The sequence below is a fragment of the Oratosquilla oratoria genome, chromosome 2 (genome assembly GCF_046742065.1).
Source record: "Oratosquilla oratoria isolate Oo_2021 chromosome 2, ASM4674206v1, whole genome shotgun sequence".
Classification (NCBI taxonomy): Eukaryota; Metazoa; Arthropoda; class Malacostraca; order Stomatopoda; family Squillidae; genus Oratosquilla; species Oratosquilla oratoria.
Window position 1 is genome coordinate 75,452,760 of NC_134778.1, and position 22,236 is coordinate 75,474,995.

The following is a 22,236-nucleotide window of genomic DNA, read 5'->3' on the forward strand; positions in this document are numbered from 1 at the left end:
CGTACCATAGCATTAAGGTATTTAGTATATGTTACCCTTAACCATTTTGCATGCATATTCCTCATTATATGTAATTGTTCTCTTGTTTCTGTATATTGTTATGTATATACCTAGAGATGTTAGTATGTATTGTTTTGCCTAATCTTTTTCCCGCCTGGCAACAGTGTATCAGGAAGTAGGGCACGGGCGCGTCTTGATGCCAAGGCTGGGCCCAAGCATTCGCTGGTGACAGATTACTTCCTGCCAGACTTGTGTGTAGACCTACGCAATAAACTCCTACCAGAAAGTAAAGTGTGTTTGGCACTTACCACATACGAATGGGGCGAAACGTCCGGGGTCGACAATTTCATTAAGCTAACGTTCGAATTCCAAACGTCGGCGCACACGCCTCAACGAACCCATAAAGAACATAAGAATGAAGGAGACTGCAAGAGACCATAAGGCCTACATTAGGCAGCTCCATATCCATCATCACCTGTCATCCCCATCCACAAAGTTGTCTAACCGTTTCTTAAAACAACTGATAGTTTCAGCGCTCACTACATGGTTACTAAGTCTATTGCATTCGTTGACCACCCTATTAGTAAACCAATTCTTGCCTATTTCCTTCTTAAATCTAAATTTGTCCAGTTTAAATCCATTACTGCAAGTCCTGCCCTGTTGTTTTAATATGATGACCTTGTTTGCATCACCCTTGTTAAACCCTTTGATCCACTTGAACACCTCTATTAGATCACCCCGCACTCTGCGTCTTTTTCAGAGAGTGTAAGTTAAGGTGCCTAAGCTTCTCTTCGTAAGGCAAAATTCTGAGTCTATGTATAATTTGGTCATTCTTCTCTGTACTGATTCTAGTGAATTGATGTCCATTCTATAGGACGGAGACCAAAACTGTACCGCATAGTCAAGGATGGGTCTAACTATTGCTAGAGTTTGATAATTACCTCTGCACTTCTATTCGTTACCGTTCCTATGTGAGAGTAAAATCTCTACTCAGAGGAATGATGCTACTTGTGCACTACAACCGTCCTTCCTTTATTGCTGATTATTTGAAATTGTTCTATTTCTATTATTCTACTTCCTAATCCCTGTTGTAGAGGGTGGGGGAGAATTCTGCTACCTTATTTCCCATGCGTGTTGTAAAAGGTGACTAAGTGATGGTCATTCTACGAGAAGTCATGAAATATCCCCAAATCATAGTTTTAACTGGATTCGATCCCACGTGACAATTCCCACTCCCTCCACCTTACCTCCCCTACGACTGATTTCTCTAATCAAGATGACGGTGTGTGTGTGGGTTGAAGTACTTGCATATATAACCCCTCTGTCCTCCCACCGTGTTTCTGTTCACCATAACAGTTGCCCGATAGCCACTCCAGAGGTAAGTCAAGTTTGTTAAGTAAGATGGGAAGAAGGAAAGTTGCAAATGAAGCTGTTTTTGGAGGGAAATCTAACTTGGTATTTGTATTTTCTGTGCGTGACAACTAAGAGCCGAGTATTTCAATCTTTAAACGACAGTGTTCTCTTAACCAAATGCAATCGCTTGGCGACGGCCAGTAGTGATGAGTCCAGTTGAAAAATGCAACAACTTCTGTAACCATGACCATATTGACACTCTACGAACTGCAGACTTATGCGTAGAGTTTAGCATTGAAATCCTTCTTCTAAAAGGCAAAGTGAAACAGTGGAGAATTTTCTTTGCATTCACGGCATTTCGTACATTGTGTGGGAAGAAATGATAAAGAAACATTTGGTAAATGATGTGGTTCCAGGGCACACAAAGGACCAAGATGACGCAAAGGAGTTAGAGATCTGTGGGCTGGTAGACCTGATGGGATTATGGGAGTCTCTTAATTGAAAATCTAAGTTGGGGTATTTTTCTTCGATGAAAAAAGCCTCAGGTATTTGTAGATGCTTAAGATCTTGGGTGTGTCTAAGAATCTTCGTATTTATATGGTTAGAGCGACGTAGTGTCATGCCATAGTGTGGGTTTTTGAGGTAATCCTTCTATTAAGTGGTGTTGTTGTGTATCCTATGCATGAAGTGGGTTGGAATGCACATTTTCCTATTTTACATGTGCGTTAATGAACAAGATGATTCTTTTGTAGGTCTCGTGCTCGTTTAGATAGACTCTCATAAGTAAGGATGATTTTTTTTTTATAGTAAACTCGCAGAAATACCTGTCACTGACCCGGTTTTGAAAGGAAAGAGTGAATTTCTAACAACTCAAATATTTTTGATAACTCAAATTGTCAGTACTTCGATATAACTTGAATTCTTATGCAAGGAAACAATAAATGGTTCACTTTTTGGGAAATCTCGGAATAACCCTTCTAATGATAGTTGTTTTAAAAACTGAAGTTTTGAGAATATTAATTTGTGTCTTACATCTATGGTCCAAGTTTCTTTGAAATTAGAAATATAAGAAGTTCATGGGAGTTTATGTCCCCCCAACCCCTTTACGTCCCTTGCCTATAGTTTAAATTTAATCAAAATCAGAGTGTAAGGATTTTCATGGGGAATCTGCCCCCCCCCCATCCATTTACCCCTCTTTACGAGCATCAAAATCAAGACATGCAAAACTCGTGCTACTCATTTTTATGGTCTCCATTAGGGAATCTTAAAATCATGCAACTCATGAAAATCCATAGAATAGTTTTTGCTCACGAAATATGTATAAAATTACGGGCTTAATAATCCCCCATTAGGCGTCTTAAAATCATGCAAAGAAGATGATATTTTGGGAATATATGAATTTTCACGGGGGGTGGGGGGTTGTGACTTTTTTTTACGACCCCCAACAAAAATCAAAATCAGTATATGTATACCTCATATTATTCATCCTTATATCTAGAATCATTATACAAATTTTGATGAGAATACAGTGAATGGTTTTGGCTCTTGAAAAATGTCTAAGCTTTGGGGTTTAAGATGCCCTCTGGGTTCTTAGAATCCTTTGAAGAAATTTAAATTTTACTAAATTTTACGAATCTTGCTCAATGTGTCCCATGCCTTTATTCTAAATTTAATCGAAATTAGAAATATGTGAATTTTCATGGGATGGTGTGCCCCCTTTACGTCCCATCAAAATAAGCCTAAACATAACGCATTTACACCCAGCTTTACACCTAGAATATTCCAGAATTCATAAAGATCGATTCGGTAGTTTTTGAATCTATGAGTAAAGGGCCATTTACACGGTCAAACGATTTATCAAACCCGGTTCGTCAAACAGGTTTCTGAAGTGATGTTTGACCATGTGAATGGGGTATTTGGTTGTCAAAAACGTTTGGCAAACGAGTTTGACAACTAATTACCCCATTCACACGGTCAAACATCACTTCAAACACTTGTTTGACAAACCGGGTTTGACAAACCGTCTGACCGTTCAAATGGCCCTTAATACGCAAACAGACAGGGACCTTTACATAAGAGATGATAACGTCGACGGTAGCTTCAGGGCTGGTGGGTTTAACACATTTCTTAGTGGCTTACTTCAAAAAACGTTCTTCTGTATCATTGTTAGAGTGCACTAAGGCAATGTAGAAAAAAACATACATAAATTAATGTATTTCTCAACCAGATATACACACAGGAGAACCAGGTTCCTAAATATGCAAACATACTAGTACATGTATACATGCAACTCAAATCAAAAATATATGTGTGATTATAAAAAAGAAATAAAATAAAAACCACAGGGAAATAAAACAGACGGAAGACCAAAAGATCAAATGAGTCTTCTGCATGTTTCATTTCTCAGTGGTTCTTCGCACATACATAATACATACATACACACATAAACAATGCATACATACACATATAATACATACATACACAAATATATGGATACACATACATAATACATACACACATACATAATACATGCAAATATACATAATGCATGCACACATACATAATATATACGCACATACATATACATGATACATACACACATACATAGATACTTACTTGGAAGAGAGCAAACACTATACTCGACATTTAGAAGTTTAATCCCACGTTTCGAACCCTATCCGGGATTCGTCTTCAGGGAAATATAATATTTTTTGTTTTGTTTTGATAAATTTCGCCCGTGGGCGGCAAACAATAGTACGTTAATTACAGTATTGTGTTAGAGGACATGTCATCTATTACATACATTCTTTAAAGGGAAAGATAATGTAATAATCATTCAAGATCCCTCGAAATGGGGATGGCGAGATAGTGGTACGTCTTGCTTATCGTGTTTATGAAGCGTTTTGTACAATCATCATACCTTGTCTCTGGGGAATATTGTCTGCCACCATGGGTCATTGGAGACAGGGTGTTCGCGTTAGGACGGTTATACAGCCTGCATGGTGATCACTGTGGCACATCATCCGTCTTAGAGCCTTGTCACACAGGTCGATTCCCAAGTTTGAGCCGAGTACTGACAACATTGTGCCTCTGTACTATGGGTTTGCGTCGGTGATACTTGTGGCGGTTGGGTTGGAGGTGGTCGTATGGGGATATTGGTAGTCCGTTCCGCATCTTTTCGGTGTGTCGACATGGCCTGAGTTACTGTGTGTGTCTTGTTTTTTAAGGCATGATAGAGACATCCGTCCACTCAACCAACACAAACATAAATTTCACATGAGACACCTAGAAAGGCTGTACGCCAAACACAAACACCTGATACGATACATTACACCTAAACCACACCGTACAGACTACTTGTCAGGTGCGCCTCTCCCTCGGGTGGTATACATGAAAAACCGTGTATAGCCGCGCGTAATTACAACATATCCTTTTACCAGTTTAGACTGATCGTGACCAGATATGCCGCAATGTGCTGGAATCTGACTAAGTATCACGGACATAAGTCCGTCTGTACCCAGAGGCAAGCGTGAGGAAAGGTAGCAGATTCTCAGTAGACGTGCTATGGCTGAGCGGATTCAGTTTTCGCTGATTATACTTTTTACTTTTATTTATATGTGTATACATATTAATATGCATGTTTAATACATATTTACATCTCAACCGAATATATATACTATTGCCTGTTCTTCTCTCTGTCTCCGCTGCTTCAGGAAGCCGTACACCCGCATAGAGGCAACAACTCTCCATGCGTAGCATACACACGCAAGCATAACGCAAACAAAAAACACGACTACGTGCACAAACATCTACATAAGTTTGTTTTTCTTCTGCTAAAATTAATTTAATTTCTAAGTTTCTCTGCTACTGCATCTTCTCATTTCAGCTTACCACTAAAGGTCTTTCCATTTTTTCCTGTCTGTCTCTCCGACTAAGTCTCCTACTCCTTTTCTAACTTTGTTAGTTGAGGTTATTATTGAATAAATATTCCCAAAGCCCCCTCAAAGTTACATATATTGATATTAGCCCCCAATTCCGAGTCTCCTGTCCATCCCTTCTGAGCCACGGCATCACGCTATAAGTACCTCTAAAAATCTCCCGGTGGAAATAGCCCTCTATCATACACAACTATCTTTTAATTTTCATACAGACACCTTTTCCCCTCCTACAACTACCCATCCCGCTGAGCGGGTGGTCTTTCCTAGATAGTCCATAGTCCATAGTCCTAGAGACGACCCCCTGAGAGGGTTCGAAACGTAGAATTAAACCTTTAAACGTCGAGTCCAGTATTTGTTTTCTTCCAACATGATTCCCGGACTCCAACTCTTCACGAATATAAAAACATACAAATCAAGAGGACCCAGCACGTGTTCGTACCATATCCAGTTTCACAGTTGTGCGTGTGGATTCATGTTCATTCAGTGCAGATTTCTGAATGATTTTTAGATATCCAAGTTCACAATATTTGATCGACATGTCTGATTAATGTGGACCATTACATAGAGTACTGTGCAAAATATCTTAAGGTGATGTGTATCTTTGTGGTCAATAAACCAAAAAGTAATCAATATAATTCTTACTAGTGGGTGTATTTTTCTAAGGAAATGATCAAGTACTTGCATTCTTCAAAAAACTTACTGGTGCATTTGTTAGTGACAGCTAAAGGCTACATAATCTCTGGATTTTCACTTTGGCAAATTTTCTCATCACCGGTGTTGCTGATTGTGGCTCAGATTTAATAGAATTGCAATTTTCTCACAATTTCTAAAAAAAAATCCCATCTTCTCATTTTCGACGTTTATTTTCTGTCCCTCTCTTCAAAAAGATCGAAGTACAAGCCTTCTCCAGGGGGCCGCAAGTATTTGTGATGTGTTTGTTATCTGAATTGTTCTTATTTGTGCCTTGCACTCAAAAAGCTTGTGAGTACGAGCACACTTAAAACAGTGAAAAACACCATAAGTTATATAATTCAATATTTATCCATACTTCTCCGAGGCACTGACCTAAACCCTGACCCATAAAACATAGAAAGACACCATAAGTCGTATACTTTATTATCTATTATACTCCCGCGTGGCTACAACCCTCACCTCTAACCTACCCTCAAAATTCATCAGGAACAGACTAAGCAAATATTACCAAACAACACAACTGAATTAGTCACAATCTTGACACAAAAGGAGACAAAAAATTACATAACAAATATGTATATACCATCCACCACATCAGTCCCCTGAGGCTACAACTCTTAGATCCAGCCTCCTATCGAAAATTATCAGTAACAATACTCATCATACACAATCATGAATCAAAGGAATACAATAGCAAAACTGAATAGCCAAACCCTTCCACTGGAAAAGAACTAGAAACTTCTGGGCCTGACTTTAGATACTCACATGACCTTCAGCTCACACATAAAAAATACAGTGAAAATGAAAAAAAAAAAAAAAAAAAACTGGCTTTGGACAGAAGAAGGAAAATCTGCCCATAGTCTATCAAGAATTACACTCGACTACGCTACCACAGCGTGGTTCCCAAGAATTAGGAAAACATAGACACCTTAAACAATGCAAAATAAAGCATAGAAAATAATGACAGGATGCACCAAAACCACCCCGGCAGAATAATTTTACACAGAAACCAAAACCCTCCCCCATAGTACATCACATTATAATGATAGGTACACGACTCTATGGAAGAGTCCTCAACCCTACTCATCCATCTCATAGAAAACCAGTGCGCTACTCTAACTTCTACAAAAACCTTCCAACTACACCGCATAACACATCAATACAAAAATATTCTCATTTATATCACAAAACAAGCACGCTAGGGCAGATCACCAAACACCCTTCTCCATCAAACCCTTTCAGACATTAGTCCTACATTCTTCTCAAGAGAGAGAGAAAAAAAAAAAACACGACTTACTTCGTTCACGTCATCATCCAGCATACAGATAATAGCAATGCAGAACAGGCCTGGCCAGAAACAAGTTGTCTTGGATGTAACCATCAAACAAAAGACATTGAACACTGCCCTTCCTTGGATGACTTTTGGGCTAATCCGGTGGCCTTTGCCAGCTGCTCGAGAGCCGGCCGTGGGTCTCTTGCAAGAGAGACCTGGGGATTGGCTGATTATTATAATTATTTGTAAAATAATTGACCGATAAGAAAACGAAATATCACAAACAAGAACTTCAGTTCACATGTCCAGCGACAATGTCCTTCAAACAGAGAAAAAAGTAGGAACGGTTATATGGATAACTTTTAGGTTATCTTGATTACCATTGACCATATCGGTAATATCTTTGAATAACAGAGAAGGAGTCACCTAGAAGCTTATCTGTTGCCTGTGTGCAGGTCGTATATAAATAAACATGATAAGGCTGCTGATAAAGGTCTAGCCTGATAGCATCAATCGAACACCTCTTCACAAAATGTATTTCATCGGTATAAAATGATACATTATGATAAGGAACATACTGCCAGTAACAATGATGACCACCAGGCATCTTAGACTGTTGACTGTTTATTGACTAGTACAAGATATTTGGGTGCAAATGTGGCAGGAAAGGGTGGAGTGAAGGTGGAGGTAGAATGTAGATTGAGAGAAGCGAGTAAATGCCTTGGTGGTTTAAAAAGTGTAATGAGGAATAGGAATCTGGGAATGGATGCTAAGAGGAGACTGTATGAAGGAGTGATTGTGCCAACAGCACTGTATGGAGCAGAAACATGGAACATGAGAGAGGAAGAGAGAAGGAGCTTGAATGTGTTTGAGATGAAGTGTCTGAGAAGTATGATAGGGGTTACTAGGCTAGATAGAGTGAGAAATGAGGAAGTGAGGAAGAGAACAGGGGTGGTAAGGGAGTTGGGAGATAGGGTGGATGAAAGAGTATTAGGATGGTTTGGACACATGGAAAGAATGAGTGAAGAAAGACTAGTAAAGGAGGTATGGAAGGCAGATGTGGAGGGAGTGAACATGAGGGGACGTCCTAGGATGAGATGGATGGATGGGGTGAAGGGGGCTTTGGGGAAGAGGGGAATGTCGGTTGAGAAAGGACGGGAGAGGACAGAAACAGGGGTGAATGGAGAATGGTTGTATATGGAAAATAATGTGATGCATGAGGTGGATTGGACAGGGGAATGGGGGTGAGGTAGTGTGTGTGAGCAAAAATTTTGACGCAGCCCGAAGGGATTTCTCCCCGTCCTCTCCTTTATATGGGGGGACGGAGAGGGGGGGGTCGCCGATTTAATGAAGCGGCCTTGCTGTGGATGTGCTGTGTCCTGCGTCGCTGCTTCTGACCCAGGGCAGTGGACAGGGTGCAGGGATGACCCATCATCTAGGAGGTGCTAAGATGGGAGGGAGGGTGGAGGGGTGTGGAGTGTTTTCGGGGATGAAATGGGTGGGAATGTTTTGTGCCTTGTCCTTTTTGGCTACCTCCCTGGTAAGGGAAAAAAAGCCTTGGTATATGTATGTATGTACAAGAAATCGTGCACTGCATTTACTAGATAATTCCCGTTTACCCCATTCTAGGGCACAATTTCAAATGAAGTAGGTTTGCAGGTAGACATCAAACACCAAACACAAACTTTGATATAGATAGAATGTTCACGAATCTGTTTCACCATTGAATAGAACTTTGATTACTAACCCTACATGGCGTATTGACTATATTAGTTTTATACAGTTGATATTTCAGGGGTTTTAGTGACATCCCTATTTGAGGGAGGTATGGAATGCAGAGAAAATTAGGGCTGAGGTAGGGTGGAATAAAAGAAGTATGGATGTGTTTGAAGGAGGAAGTATCAAAGTGTCCAAAGACGGAGGTAGGATGAGGGGGATGGGTCGGGACAGAAGGAAAGGCAACGAATATTGGAATGAAGAATTGAGTACAGTGGTGGCGGAAAAGAGGCGTGCATATGAATAATGGTTTCAAAGAAAAAACAAGGAAGTATGTGAGAAATATAGAGGGGAACGGAACGTGAAGTGAGGGAGGCCAGAAGAAGAGCGGGTGAAAGGTAGGAGTGATGATGATGATGATGATGATGATATGGTTTAACGTCACACACTCCCCCCTATCGGGAAGCTAGGACGGTGCCCCTTGCAGAGGGCTTTGTAGAGTGGAATTTAATGAACCATGCCCTTGGTTCAACTTCGCCGGTGGCAGGATTCGGACCGCCTTCATCTCGACCTTCGCCAGGAGGTGAAAAGGTTGCAAAAAGGTGAGGCGAGTAGGAAAGGGAGGGTAAATGGACTAGACAGACATTTACCAATAGATGAGGAGGCTGTTGGAGAGAGATGGTAGGGTATTTCAAAGAGCTGTTCACTGCAGAGAAATACGAGGAAGATTTAGCTGTAGTGTCTAGGGATGGTAGGAGAATGATTATGATAGGAAAGGAAAATGACAAGACCATAACAAAGTACAAATAGCAATGAAAGAGATCGAAGTTGGAAAGGTGCATAGATTGGATGGATGTTATGTGGAATATCTGATAGAGGGTAGAGTAGCTGTAGTATAGTGGCTAGTGAGATTATTCAAAATGCGTCTATGGAAAGAAAGTGTTGTGATGGACAAAAATGATTGCAGTACTTTTAGAGGGATCAGTCTGATAAGTGTAGTTGGTGAGGTGTATAGGAGGATATTAATTGAGAAGATTAGGGGAGGAATGGAGGGATTAATTGGGGAGGAACAGTATGGGGTTAGGAAAGGATGAAGTTGCGTAGACAAGGTGTTTATAGTAAGGCGGACTTGACAAAATTTTATTTATATTTCAATAGACTTCTTCCTTTATAAGGAATGTTGCCAATTTGACAAAATGCAAAGATGATTTTTAGGTTTCATGAACTTAGAGATAACTTATAATAGAGTTGATAGAGAGGCGTTGTGGGGTGTGTTGCAGAAGTAAGGAATAAAGGGATGTCTGTTGAAATCGGTTAAAATTTTATACATTTGTAGTAGGGGATGTGTGATGATCGGAAATGAAGACAACGAATGATCTGAGGTGAAGGTCAAGGTTGAATGGCGTCGCCATATTGCTCAACTTGTATATGGGTAGAGTGATAAAGAAGATTATCATAAGAGTGCTAGGTATAATTTTGGAGCTGGTGGATGAATATCGAGGGACCTTAGGAGGTGAACCAGTTGTTTGTTGATGAAACTGCACTTGTGGTTAATTCTGAGGAGAGATTGAAGCACTTGGTGATTGAGCTGGGATGGGTGTACGCGAGAAGTAAACAACGAGAGTGAATGTAGACAAAAATATAATTATAAGATGCCCAAGGAATGATAAGATAGGATGAGTACGAATTTGAAGAGTCGCTGTTCTAGAAACCTGTATCGGTGGGGGGGTCCCCAGCCTATCTGGTTGCACGGTTCATCTTTATATTCTCCACTGTCTCACGCGACACCACCTTGAGCTTGTAAGCACTCCTCGACTTTTTCAGAATTTCACGTGTTAAGGTATCCCATAGTTTTTCAGGGTCTTCAAGGGCACCTTGAACTGATCAGAGAGGGCCATGGCATATTCCTGGGCACACGCATTATCTCTGAGCTTTTCCAGTTGAAATTCTGGTAAAGTACATCTCAGAATTTTTCTGGACTTAACACACAAAAGTGTTACAAATAACTCAGCACTCCGTCACCACTGTATTGCACTACACCACAAGGACCAGCGCATATTTCGTATCCAGCCCTGTTGGTGCCAATAACCGTATTGCAGTCACTCAAAGCTACAGTAGAAGTGTTTACCATGCCCAACACTGGTCGACTACAGAGTCAAACTTGGCATAAAACATCCCTTCAAGTTCATATTGATTCCAGAGAGACTTGGGGAAACGGACTGATGATTGATTATTTATGAATATGTAGCTATGATAAAATATCGTGTAAGCCTTCTATTGAAAGTTCAAAATGACATTTTGTAGAAACTAGAGAGTCAATATGATTTCCAATAACGACCTCAAATCATCCAAGCAGTGTATTTCAGCCTCTGAGAAAGCAAATAAGATTCTGGGACTGATTGCGCGATCTTTTGATTTCAAAAATCCATCACTCATTAACAAGCTATATAAATCGTTAGTTCATCCACATTTAGAATATGCTGTTTCCGTATGGTCATCGAATCTCATTAAAGACATTGACAGACTGGAAAAAGTACAACGGCGAGCCACAAAACTGATTCCAAATATAAAAAAATAAATCATACGAAAATCGACTAAAACATATGAATCTGTTTTCCCTAAAAAAGCGTAGACTCAGAGGTGACTTGATACAGGTCTTTAAGATTTTAAAGGGAATTGACAACATCAAAAGTGACAACATTTTCACATTGAATGAGAATCAGACAAGAAACAATGGTCTCAAACTGTCCGGAAATAGATTCAATTTGGAAGTAGGTAGAAACAACTTTGCCAACCGTGTAGTTAATGAATGGAATAAACTTCTTGCACAGGTAGTGCAATGTAGTTCAGTTCGAAGCTTTAAGAATCATTTAGATAAACACCTAAGCAAGATGCTGTAATGATTATAATTTATTTTATATTATTTGTTTTTGTTTTGTTATAATTTGTCTGTCTGATTTTCATTTATTATTAGTTATATGTCAATTTATTATATTATTATTTACTATTTACCTGTTTGTTTATTATTCAACTATACCTATGCATTTATTTATGTATTTTATTTGTTATTTACATTATTATAGTTTTTATCTATTATTTTATTATTATGATTTTTTTCGCATCCGACCTAGATATGGACCAAAAGGTCTCCTGTCGGCATGCTCCACCTTTGTAATCCTTTGTTATTTATCTTATTTGTAATTAATTACACACACACACACACACGCACACACACACACACACGGCCCGGTGGCGGATTGGTAAGGCACTGGCCTCACAAGCCGGAGAACCGGGGTTCGATTACCCGGCCGGGCGGAGACAAGTTGGGTTTGTCTCATTTCACGTGTAGCCCCTGTTCACCTAGCAGCGAGTAGGTACGGGACGTTAGTCAAGGAGTTGTGACCTTGCATTCCCGGTGTGTGGAGTGTGAGTGGTTTCAGACCTACCCAGAGATCTGCTAATAATGAGCTCTGAGCTCACTGCCGTAGGGTGGTGTCTGGCTGTCTCGAAAAGAGGCTGCAGCAGATCCGAGGTGAATACACACACACACACACACACACACACACACACACACACACACACACACACACACACACACACACACACACACACACACACACACACACACACACACACACACACACACACACACACACACACATATATATGTATATATATATATATATATATATAATTAGATTTTGACTTCCTCGGTTTAGATATTGTGTACATGTAGCCTGAATCTAACGAAATCGTGGTCGTTGGATGCAACGTTTTCACCAGTTTTTACATGTTTTTATTAAACTATAAGCAATTCACTCAAAGAATCTCAGTCGATCCTGCGTTTTCGGTTGGCAGCCCTGCTCACCCTTCCCCCGCTGAGCTGGTGTAAACCCCAAGCCTTCTTAAAATATATTTATATTTGTTTACTTAGCTCAATGACTATACAAGTTACACGAATTTCATGTACATCAAAAGATTAAAGCAATCCTTGTTCAACTATTTCAAAGCTTTCCAACTCGATAGTGTAAAGAAAGTAATTATAGCGAGTATAAGATAAGGAATATAATTTTAATGTTTATACAGCACTTTACTTATTATGGTTGTGTCCAGTCATTATGAGGCTGGTTGTAAAATTTAACATGTCTTCTGTGATATAAAATAGTCATGAATATGACTATGCTTTGACATATCCCATGAAGTGACACATAAAAGAGAAAATGAAAGGTTTATATGATTATCTTTTGATACTGGACGGGTGGCGGGAAGCACAGCATCTTCTTCCCTCCCCTTCACCCCAATCATTCTCATGAGTCAAAACTGAACATGACTTGAGTACATACCGCTCATGTTTTTTTATCTCGATTAGTTTACGGCTTTCATCTTCTCCTATTAATTATCTTCTTGAGTCTTTGAATACGGTTGTACCAACGTATATGGTCGGAAGAGTGACACTCAGATCGGAAATTTAAATATTTAGATATGAAAAAGTTCTTGAGTTGCATTGTATGAGAAGGGTGAGCAGGGGTGCCAATCGAAAACGCAGGATGGACTGAGATTCTTTGAGTGAATTGCTTATAATAATCTACATACTCTATGGATACTTTTACTAAAGTAATTGACTTTCCTTTCAGTAACACAATGTTGAAATTTAGACCATTACTGAGCGGAGCTCTGAGGGCCTCTGTGAGGACATCATGTGCGACTCATACGTCGGATGTTTCTCTCAAAGTTTCACCAAAAACCTGTCTGTATGACGAAGCTTCAAATATTACTGTAAAGGGACTCGAGCCTGGAGCTCCAATTACATTAAAGTCCTCAATTAATGTAGGCCCGAAGCAAAGAGAGGTAAGACTTTGAGGGACTGGTCACCAATGTCTCTATGTTCTCGAGATATGGAAGAGGGAATAATGAATAGTTAGGTGTTCATGCAAATTATGGGCAAGTGTTTGATGAGAGGTAACGACCAAAAGCAAAAGACTGATGATGAAACTCAAGAAATACTATCAGAGTTCGACGATCCTTCTTATGGTATGCTCCGCCTTTGTAATCCTTTGTAATCCTTCTATACACAGTTCGTCTCTCATGCTCACTACGTGGTTGATGGCAAGGGAGAGGTCAACACCAGCCAAGATTTTTCTGTTGGTGGCTCGTATGAGGGCGTATTTCCCATGGGTCTTCTGTCCACACTCAGGCCTGCTCTTGAAGCCTACAAGTTTGCTAGATACTTGAAGGTTGATGCATTTACACCAGATATTGTGAGTAGGTGCATTTTAGTGACCTATAACATAGGCCATATTTTTTTTCTCAAAACCTCAGTTGCATATTTTTTTTGTATATTCTTACTACTATTTTCTATCTACTGATTTAAAATCCGAAAACGGTGATGTTCTACATGCTCTAGTTATCATGTACTTGTAAGTTTTGCGTTCTAGCCGTTTGTGGTAAATTTAATTAGTAGGGCGTTTATGTTATCAACAGGGAAATTGAAACTGTTTTGCTTTCTTTAAGATCTAATCATATCTACAAAGAGACATAAATGTGTGAACAATCCTGACGCTTTCTGCTATATTTGTGGATACTTCACGTCCAAGACATGAAATGGACCCCACGAAGTGTGTGTTATAGATGCGAGGAAATGTTGCGTGACTGGACACAAGGGAAATGTAAGAGTTTACCTTTCGGAATTCCCATGACCTAGCGAGAACCGAAGGACCACACAACTGACTCTTATTTTTGCCTGGTCACTACAAAGGGTATTGACATGAAAAACAGACATAAGATCTCATATTCTAGTATCCACTCAGCTTCAGCAATCCGACCTACTCTGCACTCTCATGAACTACCAATTCCAGGATTTCCTCTATCTGAAGATGAGGGTAACGACCAAAAGCAAAAGACTGATGATGAAACTCAAGAAATACTTTCAGAGTTCGACGATCCTTCTTATGACAACCCAGATTCATCAACTCAGCAGTATTGCCAGCCTGAGCTGATTGACCTTGTGCGTGATTTGGGGCTCTCCAAAAATGCAGCTGAAGTGTTAGCTTCCAGGTTGCAAGAAAAGAGTCTACTAAACCATACATCAAAAGTTTCATACTTCCAATAGGGAGAGCAGATTTTTGTATAATTGTTTGTGTCAGGAAGATGGAGGTGTGGGGCAGGGCCTAGCTGGAAGGCAAACACCGAAGGAAATTAATGAGTTATTTACAGTTTGGAAGGCATATCCAAGAGGGGCGATATCTATTTGTAATGCGCGGCCCACGGTACCGCGGCAAATCGCCGGGGGTTGGGCGCCGAGACGAGTCTGCGGAGGGGAGCAACTGTGGCTTCGGGTGCGGAAGGAAAATCGGCTGCTGTGCTCGATGTCCACCCGTCGGCAGCTGGGAGAGGTAGAGAGATACCAAAGCGACGACTGCGGTTCCAGGGAGGTGGCGAGAGAGGCGGCTACAGGGAGAAGTGAAATTCTTCTTTGGGTTCTGAAGTGATCAGTGGAGTGGGGATGAAGTTCCCCGTCGGGTTCCGAGTCGATCAGTGCTTCCAACGGGTTCCGAGGCGGCCAGTGGACTATGGACTATCTGGAAAAGGCCACCCATTCAACGGGGGATCGTTTTTATAGGAGGGGAAGAGAAATCCATAGGAAAACAAGAAAATAGTTGTGTATATAAGGGGGCTATCGACACTGAGCGCTTCAAGGGATATTCATCAGAGTTGTTGCGTCGCGGGTCACGAGGCATGGGCAGGAGACTTGGACTTCGAGGCTTGCTTCACTATTGGCGAGGGGATTCTTTTTCGACCAGTAGACTATGGACTACCTTGAAAAGACCACCCGCTCGCGCGGGATCGGTGTTTGTGGGAGGGGAAGAGAAGGCTGTTGGTAAATGAAAAGATAGTAGTGCATAAAAGTGCAGAGGTAATTATCAAACTCTATCTGGCGTTAGCTACACCCATCCTTGACTATGCGGTACATTTCTTGGTCTCCACCCTAAAGAATGGATATCAATTAATTAGAATTAGTACACAGGGGAATGGCCAAAATAATACAGTGGCTCAGAAATTTACCTCACAAAGACATGCTTAAGCACCTTAACTTACATTTTCTGGAAAGACACAGAATGCGGGCTGATCTCATAGAGGTGCTGAAGTGAATCAAAGTCTTTAACAAGGGTGACCCAAACAAGGTCATCATATTAAGACAATAGGTAGGACTCGCAGTATTGGATTTAAATTGGACAAATTTAGATTTAAGAAGGAAATAGGTAAGAACTGGTTTACCAATAGAGTGGTCAACGAATGGAATAGACTTAGTAACTATGTAGTGAGCGCTGAAACTGTCGGTGGTTTTAAGACAAGGTCAGATAACTTTATGGATGGGGATGGCAGGTGGTAATGGACATGGAATTGCTTAGTGTAGGCCTTGTGGTCTTCTTTATTCTTATGCTCTTATAAAAGAGGGCTATTACCACTGATCGCCTTTAGGAATATGTGTCTGTAATTCTTTCCGACTGTTTCCACCGCATCTTGTAAGAGGCTGGTAGAGAGACCTGGGTAGAAAGTGGGGTAGATGGTGAGGGTTTATTTTTATGAGTTGGATGTTTGGTAAACAACAGTTTGTAGGCGAAAGATTGTGCAAGCTCGCTCTCCGCCTAGAGTAATAAAAATGGTTGAGGGCCTGGATATAGTGTATGTTGTGCTTTTGCTGATGTAACCTAAGTGAGTATGCAGTGATTTAAAATTGCTTAAGTAAACAATATTGCATACAGACTTGTAACAACGATTCTGATTGGAGAAAGGGTGGAGGAGAAAATTAAATTTATTCAGGATTGTAAGATCACGTCCTTAGAGGAGGTTTAAAGTTAAGATCATTGGACTATAGAGATCATGACGTCAATGTAGAACTGGCATAGGACCTAAATTGAGGGTTCTCGACGGGAAGGAAAGAAAGAAAAATAAGCTCCTTTTAATTCCCCCAACAGAGAAAATATAGTGAAGTGAGAAGTAGAAGCCTGACAGTGCAAAATACAATTGCTAAGTGAAATAAAAAATTGAATAAGTTGAATGATGGGAGGCATGGGGCCTATCAATTAGGTGAGTAACAAATAACATTATGGAAAGCCAGTGGAGAAAGTAGAAAATAAGAGACGTACTAAATGAAAGTAAAAATACGAAAGAAAGACGGTCCATAGGGGCGGCAACTCACCTTCTATACCAGCAAGTGAGACTTGCGGCTGCCTGGCTAGCTTGCGTCGTGCGTGATGATTGGCCGCTGTCTGAATCGTAACTCATCTTCGCTACTTGCGGTTATGCAGCCTTACTCGTCCTGGCCGAGCGTGCATTGTCAGCGCCGGTTGGCGCGGAACGAACAACCGTGAACCACAAAGGACATCTGCCTAACATTTCGTTTGTTGTCATAATATCTCAGGTCTTCTCCAGGAATTAAGAATTCCGCTGTACAGTCCAAATGATTGGTGATTATTTCTAGATAGTTCTAAGCGTAGCCTAAAGTGTATTTCAATAAGTAATGACAATGTCTATGTGGCTGTTCTAATTGGTTATTCTGTGTATTTACGAAAGGAGCATAATGACATTCAAACTGTGATTGACCTACAACTGGACAATTTGTGTGGACCTCAAAATGGTTCATTTCCTCCTAGATCAACAAAGAGGATTCACAATGTATCTATACTGTCTTTGTATATGGGACAACCGAGCTCGAGCGAAATACCGGGACCAAAAAGAGTGGTCCATATGTGAGATTCTGGTAGCAGGTATGCCAAATATTGTCAATGATACAATTGTTGGTCGAATAAAGATAAATGTTCCTCCGCTCCATATCAAAGTGGACTTGATGAACAGTTTATCAAGGCATTAAATACTGGTCGTAAATGTTCCCAACGCAATCCCTGCTCTCCCTGCTGTGTCCTTCGAAAAGATCAAAGCAGGTGTGTGGACCCCAGATTCGTGCACTTGTACGTTATCAAGAATTTATCAGAAAGATGAACGACAAGGAAAGGGCTGGATGGCTTTCATTCCTACAATAGAAAAAAATCTCAGTGATATAAAGGCTGATAACTATGAAACTCTCGTATCTAATATGCTGTCAGCTTTTCATGATCTTGGATGTAACTTGATTGTTAAACTTCATTTCTTGATAGATTCTCTGAGAATCTAGGGGCAGTAAGTGACGACGAATGTGAGTGACTCCATCAGGACCTCAAGACCATGGAAGAACGATACCAAGAATGACAAGACAAACACATGATTGCGGTTCGACAGACACGTATTTAAAGTGATGTGTGAACGTGTGAACGGGGTAGTTGGGGTTTGACCAACGTGTTCGACAACCAAATACCCCGTTCACACATTCACACATCACACGTGTCTGTCGAACCGCGTTCGACCAACCGTTATACCGTGTAAATCCCCTATTAAACGCGTTCACCCTGAGATAGTCCATAAACACAAGAATCTCAAGTGCAAATTCCTACCTGAATAGACCGCAATTTAGCTTTGTCTCCTCATAGTAAACAATATCTTATCTACCAATCAGTCTTATATAAACTATAATCTTTGTTTATGCGTGATAGTTTTTAAAATTATGTTACTGAATAAATTTAGATTATGTTGTATTTGCTTTTTTATTACCTAGCTAATTCAAGGAGAGTCTAATCACATATTTCTCCAGATAGGCCATAACGCCAGTGTAATGACGTCAACATTTTGAAGCTTTGAAACACCTTGATTAAAAAAACAACTAGAAAATAAATCAAATATGAAATCAACAACCTCGAATTAGATTATACCAAGTGTTGATATCGATGCAATAGAATTTTTGTTGACCAGTGTAATATGTAACAAGTAAATGTAAATAAATGTTCAATTAACGCCCACTTTCTTGTAAACAGGTGAATGTGTCATTGTATAAGGACCATTTACCTATTGAGGCACACTTTGCCGAGAACAAGTCTTCTCGGCCTGAAGCCATCGCCTCGTGTGAGATGGAAAGACTTGCTATGGCCCCTGGAGTCCGTCGGATTCCCGTGAGACATGGTCGCATCCGAGGAACGCTTTTTCTTCCTTCTGGCCCTGGACCTTTCCCTGGAGTTATTGATACTTACGGTGGTCTCGGTGGATTAGTGGAGATAAGAGCTGGTAGGTATTATTTATGTATAGTGATTATTTTAGTGCTTTGTAAATACGTTGGTGATTTTTCTTTGTAAATGTGGGATTGGTCTAATGCAGAGTTATCGAGAAAGAGGAATGATTTTTTTTCATTAATCTAATACGCTCAGTGAGCGGCAAGTTTAGTACATCCAGGGAAATTATATACATAGTTATTCTAAATGGCAGAACTTCTAGATGGAAAAATGTTACGAGTGGAGTTCCTCAGTATATATAAATGATATAGACCATGGACTGAAATCTATTGTCTCCAAATTTGCTAATGACACAAAACTGTGCGGAATGGCAAATGATCACTTAAACCAATAAACAATTCAAGAAGATTTAGATAAACTTTAGCAATGGTCTGAAAAGAGGCTAATACCAAGGTCGAAACTCCAGGTTTTGCTTATATCCCATTCGAAAAAGTACATGGGATGATCTGTCTTTCATGTTACTTCGTAGTCATCTCAAGAGGATTCCTTTAACCGCGAAGTCCACAAGCTGGTCAAGGATAATATTCCTGTTCGCAATATCTAAATCACTTAAGATCTAGAAAAAACCACAATGGTGGTAGAGGAAAGGCGTGTTTACACCTCAAAGAGACAATAGTGTATGCTGCGTTGCGTCAAGAAACCATAGAGTCTGGTGAAGAATTTGTCCCTAAGGCGGAACATGAGGCGGTTGAGGAGCATTCACTTGAACACTTTACTGAAACAGGACGTGAGGAAGATAGGTCAGAACTTGTCGGTACCGGACTAGGGAATGCGGATTATGATGTTAGTTGTCAAGGCTGTCGGTACATACCCATGTCAGAAGCAAAATGGTGGAGCTAGAGGAAGGAGTTATCTGGTACCTTCAAGAGAAGGTAATGGAGTGAGTATGCGATGCCATCTTCACACGGTGCTGTCGTTCTAGGAAAAAGTGACCATGTAACAAATTCATTTCGGTTATTGGATTAAGAAACAGGGTCAAGGAAAGAATCACACTGGCAAGGAAGACTAAATTTTGGGAAGGCAGATTTCTCAGGATTGAAGAGTAATCTTTGAAGAAGCAGACTGGGAGGAATTAATGAATACCACTGAAACTATAAGGAAATGGGAAAATTTTCTTTACATTTACAACCTGGGAATGAGAAAACATGTGCTGAAGATTAGAGAGAGAGAGAGAAAAAAAAAAGAAAGAAACGGAAACAAGACTGGTTCAATGAGGTGTGAGATAAGAAGAAGAAGAATAAGAAGAAGAAAAGAGAGAGAAAGCAAAAAATGCAACAAAACAAAGGAACCTTAAAAATAAACTAGAAATGATTACAAGAATATGCAGGAAGGAGCTATGTATTTTTGAAAGGGGTCCTCCATCGAGGGATGGGCCGTGACGGGAACGGCGTCTTCGGGGGCCGGTGGGCGATTCCGTAGGGCGGCCGGGACGACGATGCGCTGGTCGTACAGCGCCAGTTCCCCGTCGGCGAAGAGGGCGTCCCGGAGCTTCCAATAAGAGGGGACGGAGTTGGGTAGGGCGAAGCGGTTGGACGGGAACCCGGAGGACACGCAGGTAAGCGGGTGGCCGTAGGCGGTGTCCATCCGTGCCGCGGCCCGAAGTTCCTGGAGCGTCCTATCGGCGTCGGCGGCGGGAGACGGGTCGTCCCCGCGAAGCGCCGGCGTTGCCGGTGACGACGCTCCTGACGTGAGGATGGGGATGAGCGGACGATGGTCCGTCATCAACGAGAAGTGGGGCAATCCAAACGGATATGGTTTGCATTTGGACACGGCCCAAGTGACAGCAAGCATCTCCAGTGATAGTGGCTTATCGGGTTTCGGCGTCCGTCAGAAACCGCGAGCCACACTGGACGAGACGTAAGTGCCCCTGACCGTGGTCTTGGAGGAGGGCGTACCCGATGCTGTAGAGGCGCGACGCATCCGTCTGCAGTACCACTGGCAGGGCGGGGTCGAAGGGCGCCAGCACGGGTGGCGACGACAGAGCTCGCCTTACGACAGGCCTGATGATACCTTGCTGCACCATTGAGTCAAGTTCTTCCTTCACTTGATCCTGAAATGCGAACGGTATCGGCCTGGGCGTGTGAGGGGCGAGGGGCACCGCGTCGGCTTTCAGGTGGATTCTCATGGGTGGGACCCACCATCTTTCCTAGGAGGGGCAGTGCAGGGGTCATCCTTGGAGACCAACACGTCGTTACATTCTCGTAGGTAGTAATCGCGAGCAGCGGCCGGTGAGCTGTCAATGGGTAGTGTTAGCTCGGCGAGCCTGTTCGCGTATGTCACCGCCAACCTTCCCGGGGGAAGGTGCAGGAGCGGGAGGCCTATTGTGGAGCCCTTTGGCATGCCGACACGGTGCATGCGTGTGAGTCCTCCTTGACATCCAATACTGTCATTCTCCTGCAATGGCGTATTGCAGAGAGGGAGCTGAGTTGTTATACGAGTTCCTCGGCTGGATGGGCGTGGCCTGCGTGGGTCAACTGGGCTCTGTGCACGAGTTGTGCTCGCGGGGGGTAGAGCTCAGCCGAGAGGTTCAGTATCCAGGGAATGGGATGAAAGGCCCCTTTGTTCGCACTACAACGCGCCCAACGAAAAAGTGTTACACTGTCGCACGGCATTTCATGGTCCAGGATGTACACTGTCACCTATTCGTCTAGTTTCATCAGTGATTTGTTCACGTACGCACCACCGATTTGCGTATCGTCCTATGTTTCACTGTTGCAAGTTGCAAGCAATTGCGAGTAATCCTACTCACTGCGCCATGTTTGCAAACAATGTTGCAGGGGGGCAGCAGTGAAACATGTTGGACGATTCACGCGTTTATTAATCAGTGGATTGTGGATACATGGGAGTGCTAAGCGTGGACGGTAAGACAAACGGGTATCGACTGGCGTGGGGGCAGTGTTCTTCACTACACAGGGCGAAGAGACGTTGCCACATCTAGTACATGTATAAAAAGGGGCCTTGTCGGCCGTTAGAAGGGGGTCCTTGTATGGGAAGTGTCACTAGTGGTCGGGGCATGTCACAACACTATGGAACTCTGCTCTATGCTAATATCCTAGGCCAAAGCACTACACCACATACCATAACTCTGACAAACAGTTTGTCATTA

General features: G+C 41.6%; 1 protein-coding gene across 1 annotated transcript in view; it reads left to right on the forward strand.

Moving 5' to 3' along the window:
• The first annotated feature begins 1,293 nt into the window (after positions 1-1,293).
• The window catches only part of LOC143040255 (acyl-coenzyme A amino acid N-acyltransferase 2-like), a 29,331-nt gene continuing 8,388 nt past the window's right edge, over positions 1,294-22,236 (forward strand). The window contains exons 1-4 of the mRNA XM_076211023.1: positions 1,294-1,378; positions 13,608-13,821; positions 14,049-14,231; positions 18,879-19,125. Of these exons, the coding sequence (XP_076067138.1) occupies positions 13,615-13,821; positions 14,049-14,231; positions 18,879-19,125 (637 nt within the window). The 5' untranslated portion in view covers positions 1,294-1,378; positions 13,608-13,614. The remainder of the gene's footprint in view (positions 1,379-13,607; positions 13,822-14,048; positions 14,232-18,878; positions 19,126-22,236) is intronic.